Below are 7,794 nucleotides of genomic sequence, written 5' to 3' on the forward strand. Positions count from 1 at the left end.
AGATCAGCAAAAATATACCGTTTCAAAAGCGAAACATTCGCCGGTAGCTTTTAGGCGAAAGTATTCTATTCAAATTTCGAATGTATTTTAACGAAAGAGTTACAAATGATTCGGATTTTGTATACTTTTATGGTACTATTTCTTTTCTGTCTGCATTCGTGGAGAGATGACAATTTCCTAAATCACTATGCACGGTTATCGTCCTCTCGTAGGGAAATTCGCTTTTGCGTTTTGCTGGATGACGACGATTTTTTCGGTGAAAGTTCGAATCGCGCGTAACGGATGGCCGACCAGCACAGAGCATACTTTTCTTGATTTCGCAACTCCACGCTTAGTCCTTGCTCTCCAGAGCCGAAGCACCAGAAATAATTTCAATCAGCTCACGGGTAATCACCGCCTGTCTGGTACGGTTGAAGGTCAGCGTCAGCTTGTCAATCATCTCTCCGGCGTTCTTGGAGGCGTTGTCCATAGCCGTCATACGGGAGGACTGCTCGGAGCAGGCACCTTCCTTCATCGTGTAGAACAGCAGCGAGGCCAACGAAAACTCCAGGTAGCTCTGCACGACCTCGGAATCGAGCGAATCGTACACCGGCAGCTTCTCTGCCGATTCGACCGATTTCAGCGAGAAGATCGGAATGTCCGACACCGAGTACGAGACGACCGACTTGAACTTGTTGTACACGATCTTGCCATCGGTATACTCGTAGCCAAGATTCAGGATGGCATTGCACAGCTTGGCAGCATCCAAGAAGGTCGGAGGCAAACGCCCGATTTCGTTGGCGACCATCTCAATGTTCTTGCCGTACAGACGCGACAGGATGGCACGGGACTTGTCACCAACGCAAAATACCTTAATGTTGGGGTCCTTCGCCAGCTCACCACGAATGTAGCGAGCAACGCCGGTATGTACGGCACCGCACAGACCACGGTCAGAGGTGATGGCAATGTACAGCTTCTTCGCCTCTTCCTCTTTTGGGACAACTTCGGCTTTCTCGTAAAATTGCTGAGCACCGATTCCATAGGGTCTGGCCTGCTTCAGATCACGCTCAGCGCGGGAATACCTTTAATCATTGAGACATATTTACAAACTTGTGATGGATATGATGATGAGCTACAGGGCTCCGTGCACAATACATACTTCGCGGCAGACACCATTTTCATGGATTGGGTGATCTTTTGGATGTTCTTTACCGACTTCAACCGAATCGAAATGGCCTTCAGCGTGGCCATGCCACGGTTCTGCTGGCCAAGGCATATCTCGGCTGGCACCTGCGACAGCACGGGCACGACGGACTTGAACATGGCTCCTGAAAATGGAAAGCGATGGAATGAGACGTTCCGTTAGTTGCGCTGAACATTCGATTACACAATCGGATCCCTTGAACGTAGGTAGTTCCTTGTTGCTTGGGTGAAATTAGTATTATTCTTTACCGCTAAAGAGCGGCCTCACATCAGTTAGCAGAGAGCATTGTTATGTAAGAATTTTAAACTGACAAAAACACACAAAATCGGCCACACAAGTTCAGAAACTAATGACGCTGAAAATGCTCACCTGTGCTTTTAGTTGTTTCAACAGGAAAGTCTACGTACGAGGCAGGCCTTTTTCGATCGTTCGGTGCGAAAACGGATCAGGATTTTCTCATCCGATATTACGGGTGTCAAAAAGATGTCCGCGATTGTCAGCAGTGTTGCCGTACACATTTGCTAACATTGTTTGGAAGTGTGCGTATTTTACGTTTACACTGCGTAGTAGAAAGATCATGAAATTAAGTCTGTCAGTTATCACGGGCTACGTCAACGGCGGGCCGGTAAAAGTAAACAAATATACGTTCAACGAGGCTTTTACAGAAATCAGCATATTTCGTAGCGAAATTTACTTTTTAAAATGGGGTAGGCGTTTTGGCAAATTGAATTGAAACTCGTGATCATGCAACATAGTGTTACCAAATATAAACAATTCGTATTCAGTGTTAATAACTGTTTTTGGTTGTTTAGAAATCATTCCTAAATGCTCAAAATTTTGCATGTTTCATTGCAGGGAAGACATGGATGATCTGAAGAAAATCATTCGCTCACTGGCTATATCCAACGTCACTAGTGTCTATACGGTAGCGCAATTGGATAAGGACTTCAGAAATCTGGAAGGATATAGCATCCCATTCCAACGATGTGGATTTCGGACGCTCGATTCAATGCTCCATATAATGTCCGATGCTCTACGGGTATACTATTAAAAAAACAATACTGTTGTGCCATGATCTGATTTTAATTTATGAATGATTTTAATTTATGTAAATACCCAGGTAAGCGGTTATGGGCCAAATGCAACAATTCAGCCAATCGTCACAAGTAAAAACGTGCACATAAGCGAGCTTGTAAAAAAAAGTAAAAAGAGCACCAATCGGCGAAGAATTAACACCTTTAGCAATGGATATTCTTATCCATCGAATCTGCCAAACGATTACTCTAAATCAGACAGGAAATTTGACAGCGCTGTTTTTGCTAAGCGAAATGATTTTGTTTTATCTGATTTCTCTGACGATTTTGACGATGACTTCGACGAGCCGTATAGTCCGATAATACAACCTGTTCAAAATAAGATACTGCCGGCTGGAGCTGAACCGCATCAAATAGACAACCATGCAAGAAAAGATTACAATTCAGGCGAAACATCAAAAACAACCAGCAATTTCTATGCTACTATTAATACCTGTGATGAAAGTAATAGTCCAAGCAGAAGAAGTCACGAAGCTTCAATTTTTAATAGTGAATTGCAAAAGGAACCTATTTTACCAGCCGATGCGATGGCATTGAATGAGAACGTGTGCGAAACTCCACTTTTCGCTCATTTAAAACCGGGAGCAAATGTTAAAGCTATGGTGACGGCAGTGCTCGATCCATCAAAGATGTACGTACATTTGGTGGAACACACGGATAAGCTATTGAGGCTTGCACCATATATAGACAGCTTCTACAACACAACGGCTGGTGAAAAGGAGTGGATGATGTCTGAAACAATGGCACAAGCTGGTCTCTATTGCGTCGCGAAATACCACAATCGCTGGCATCGAGCGCTTATTAAAAGTGTTGTAGATAACAACCGTGTACTTTTGTTGTATATCGACTATGGCTATATGAGATACGTTTCACTATCGGAAATCAGGTACCTTACACGAGAGCTATCTTCTATTCCGTATCAAACCATTCAAATTGCATTGCCATACTTGAACCCTGTAAATGGAATATGGAGTAACGATTGTAAACAGTTTGTAGCTAAAAGCGTGTACCAAAAGGTTTTACAGATGGACATCATCAGTGTTCGAAAAGAAGTAAGCATCGATCGCAAGTAGAGAGTAATACCAACTAGTTTTGTTGACGTTTTTTTTCTCTCAATTTTGCAGGGTAATGTATTAAATGTTATTCTTACGGAATCTCCAAAAAGTCATAACGACTTAAGTCTTAATAAACTATTGGCTTTACGTGATGACGTTGTTTCGACCAGTAAATTAGCCCATTCAGAAGAACAATAATAATTATAAACAACAAACAAGTAATACCACATAGCTATATTAAGTTTAAAAAGCAATAAAAATATTACTAACCACTCAAAACCTCAAAATAACGAACAAGGTAAAAAGGATGAAAAAGATGTTTTACATATAACCTAACTATTGTGATAATGATTATTTAATTTTTATGTTAAATCCTTTCATATATATATATATATATATATATATATATATATATATATATATATATATATATATATATATATATATATATATATATATATATATATATATATATATATATATATATATATTCTTTAGCCTGCGCATATTTGAGCACGTGATGCTAAACTAGACATACTCCCTGTAGAATTACCGGTTGTTCGGTTGACTACTGTAGTCACCTACCCCTACAGGTTCTGCTGCACTTAATCCAGACATTGGACTTGCGGCACGTTTCTGGATCTCTTGCCGAATGATAAGCTAATCTACACTATCCGGGTAAGACATAAGATGAGCTAAACTCCGCGTCGGAAATCGCGTGGTTCATTCTTCTCTGCCAAGTCCCGAGTGCGCTATCAAAGATAATATTTTGCTTCGCAGAAGTTTGTGGAGCCCGAAATAGGGACAATTTCCCACGAATATTCCTATTTTCGCTGCTTTCCTAAGTCATGATCGTGCTCAAGTAACAGAACTCTTTTACCGTAGCATAGGTTCTTCTACTTATGCTGGTACCCATCCCAGGTTACAGCCTGTTCATGGTTTTTAATATCAACATAATCGGTTAACGAAAGAGGGCAGTATTAGCAGTAGTAATAGTAGTAGAACAGATAGCTGAGCTCTCAACCAAAGAAATCGAGCACGGTTGTCAAAAATTCGAGCAAACCGATTGAGGTTAAACAACAGTGACTTGAGGCCAAGCGACAAACAATAGTCTGCACAATCGCGCTACCACAACGTGGTTTTGTGTGTTCAAATCTATAAAAACTTGTTTGTAAAACAAAGAAAAAACAGTAGATATGAATTTGGAACGTGAGTTGAAAGAGTTAAAAGCGGTGATTCGTTCGCTATTGATATCGCATACCAACCAGCGTATGACCATAGCAGAACTTCAGGGCGATTTTCAACGTAACGAAGGTTGTCCAATTCCTTTCGCCAAATTTGGTTATGATAGTGTTTTAAAGCTTCTCAAGTCTTTACCAGATGTAGTGCAGGTACGATAAAATTTACTTGTCTGGATACTGTGAGGGACCGCTACTGATTAAATGTATATTAACATGTGTTCACAGGTGTGGTGCGAAAACAATTGCACTTATGTTAAAGCCATTTCAACGCCAGCTGTCCAACATGTTGAACAATTGGTACGAATAACCAAAGAAAAGCGTAAAGCACGTTCAAACCGCGTATGCTTAAATGAAAAGAGTCGTTCGTTTCAAACCAATAATCGTTACATTTCCCAACGTGTACAGTACCCGTTAAAGCCACAAAATACTAATACTGTTGAAGCGCAATTCATAAACCGACAAACAAAGTATATTGCCGCTTTAATAAGCGAAGCTTCTTCACAAGCTTTTCAATCTAAGGAAAAGAATAAGCACACTACTTTCGACGATAAATCCGACACTGGAAAAGCAGAAATACCACCTGTAAGGAATAACCTTTCCATTTCGCGTGAATCTTGCGAACATGTGAACGACAGCTTCACGTCGTTTTCCAATGTATGGCAATGGGTTAGCATGATGAACGTGCCGGTCAATTCGGTGAAATTGTCTAGTACGATTGCCAAAGTGAGGGCGTCGGATTACTTCACCATTGCAGAGAACGAAATCGTGTCTATTATGTACATTCTCAATCCGAATCGAATCTGGCTGCGCAGTGTCAAACAGGACCAGATAATAAGCAAGCTTCAGCGTGAAATGAACCAGTTCTACAATAATATTGGTTCCAAATATTTGTGCCTCGAAGCGTCTAAAGCACTGCATGGTCTATATTGTGCAGTCTTATATCAAGATTATTGGTATCGAGCGAGAATAGTCGGGCCACTGGTAGGAAGGCGTATAAAGGTAAACTTCATCGATATTGGTATAGTCGAGCTTGTCGAACTTGGTAACATGAAATTTTTAGCCGATATATTTGATGCCATTCCGGCACAAGCTATAAGGGGTTCGTTGGCGTACCTGATGCCACCGTCTAATGCGTGGAACATCGAGACATCTGAAGCATTGTCCTACTTGCTTACATTCGAGGACTTTTTGTCTGCGTACGTAGTAAACATCGATCACGACGTAAGCTACTGCTATACTTTGAAATTAATTACTGTAAATTAATAAACGACGCATTTATTTCCATTTTATCAGCTCAACACCGTAGACGTTGTCCTGCATAACAAGAGAGGAGACATTATAAATAAATATTTTGCGTCAATCATCTCCGCTCATTGGACTGGGGACAATTATTTATCACAAAAAGTAAGTAACATAAATGTAAGACAGCAGAGTATAGTTTTATTAAATATCTTACCGAACAACCAACGAAATCATCCTTTCAATAAAACGTATTGATTTGCTATGCTTCAATTCCAGCTCGAAGACTACCAACGAAGAAATCGTACCTTCAATGAAAGATATCCAACGTACGTTTGAAACTTTATTCATAAAACTGCTGCTAAACATGGCTGGTCCATTCTCATAACTACGATTTTTGATTTGTTAGCTTCTTCTGCATTGAGGATGGCCATTATCCAACGCGATGCGAAATTCTAGATGCATATAAGAGTAACATATATTTTGAAGAGTTTTACACTCATATAACACATGTTGAAGGCAACAATATTGTGGAGCAGATTTCAAAGCTGACTAATGAAAAAATGGCGCAGACATTCGGTATTGAAATCCACAAACACCCCACCGAGGATAAAATATACGAAAGCGACTAGCAAATATTGTCAGCAGAAATCTAAAATGGTTATCCTGTTTCTCATCTTTCAGGTAAGTACCTTTTTTATTTTCATTTTAGAGTGTTAAGCTTCATCATTCGCTGTTAACAGATCAATATGTGTAAAATGTCAGCCAAATTTGGCGTCATTTTTATTTATTTGCAATTTGTATAAATTTTAAAAGAGAGTTTTCCTTTTTCAATCACTGGACAAAACGGAATCGTAGAAGCATGTCAAGAATATTTCTAGCAGCTCTTTGTCAATTGTATTTTTTAACTTTTCGTTGTTGCTGAGAGTATGGGAGAACTCTTACAATTCTCTCCCTAAGAAGGCAGTCACTGACACAGGACAACATTTGTTGTAAAAAGTGAATCGAAGCTTATTTTCGAAATATCAGGCAAATTGTATTTTATGTTTGAGCAATATTTTCATTGCATAAGAGAAGGTATTATACAGAAAACTCCTTAACCATCCACCACGGGGATGGAAATTTCGTAACAATACACACACACATTATATATATATATATATATATATATATATATATATATATATATATATATATATATATATATATATATATATATATATATAATTTTTTTTCATTTATTTAAGTACTCGAAACAAGGCAAAGGGATTTGTTTATTTCTTTCAGTCGGAAATTTCTTTCAGTGGAAAATGAAATGTCCTTCGAATAGTAGAAATATACTTCTTCCCACGCCTTTCACTAATGAATAAAACCTTTCACTTACCTTATCATATGCTAAAATAAATATATTAAATTTAAATGCTACATGCATGAAATTCATCTGTTGGTGCGTCTGGGCTCTTTCAAGAGTAGATGCAAACAACTTTTGATGCAAAACTGGTAAACAATAAAAGCACCAATTGTTCGTAGCATGCTATAGCAGATTTGCAGGGTAGTAATTTTTTTGTTGAGATTTTCCATCATTTGTTCTTCTGTGAAATGCTTTCGTTGACGCTAGCATGTGTGTTACTACACCATATATCTTATTTTGAAGTTGGAATAACTATCGCCATCCTTCTTTGAATTTTGAATCATTTGCATCTACGTCTGTCTTGCTATCCATAAACACATTTGTTGAATTTGGGTAGCTTGGTCGGATCTGTGTCCACAGATTAGCCATCCTTTCTCTCAGACTAATATGGAGCAATGAATAGAAAATTTACTATGTGACACGAAAAGGTCAGATGTTTAACTGGGAAGAACGTTCATTTTAAGAAAAGTGTATCTACCCTTTAAATATTTATAAGGAAATTTTGAAGTTTTTTTCAGGGATTACCTTTCTGTATGGCACAAAGGTGTATCTTTGAAATTTGCTCATATCG

The 7,794-nt window shown here is 38.9% G+C and overlaps 3 protein-coding genes across 3 annotated transcripts; 2 read left to right on the forward strand and 1 right to left on the reverse strand.

Moving 5' to 3' along the window:
* Positions 1-115: 115 nt before the first annotated feature.
* On the reverse strand, positions 116-1,665 carry LOC128727343 (ATP synthase subunit gamma, mitochondrial). The gene is made up of 3 exons (XM_053821247.1): positions 1,553-1,665; positions 1,139-1,307; positions 116-1,061 (listed from the first exon to the last, which is right to left on the reverse strand). Exons 2-3 carry the CDS (start codon positions 1,300-1,302, stop codon positions 332-334), a joined length of 894 nt encoding a protein of 297 aa, XP_053677222.1. The 5' UTR covers positions 1,303-1,307; positions 1,553-1,665; the 3' UTR covers positions 116-331.
* A 380-nt stretch (positions 1,666-2,045) lies between these two features.
* Positions 2,046-3,530, forward strand: LOC128723808 (uncharacterized). Its single transcript, XM_053817573.1, has 3 exons — positions 2,046-2,222; positions 2,304-3,329; positions 3,402-3,530. The coding sequence occupies exons 1-3, from the start codon at positions 2,046-2,048 to the stop codon at positions 3,528-3,530; spliced, it is 1,332 nt and encodes a 443-aa protein (XP_053673548.1).
* A 998-nt stretch (positions 3,531-4,528) lies between these two features.
* LOC128723809 (uncharacterized) lies at positions 4,529-6,444 on the forward strand. The gene is made up of 6 exons (XM_053817574.1): positions 4,529-4,723; positions 4,799-4,803; positions 5,209-5,794; positions 5,867-5,977; positions 6,092-6,141; positions 6,222-6,444. Exons 1-6 carry the CDS (start codon positions 4,529-4,531, stop codon positions 6,442-6,444), a joined length of 1,170 nt encoding a protein of 389 aa, XP_053673549.1.
* The last annotated feature ends 1,350 nt before the right edge of the window (positions 6,445-7,794 follow it).

This window comes from Anopheles nili, chromosome 3 (genome assembly GCF_943737925.1).
Source record: "Anopheles nili chromosome 3, idAnoNiliSN_F5_01, whole genome shotgun sequence".
Lineage (NCBI taxonomy): Eukaryota > Metazoa > Arthropoda > Insecta > Diptera > Culicidae > Anopheles > Anopheles nili.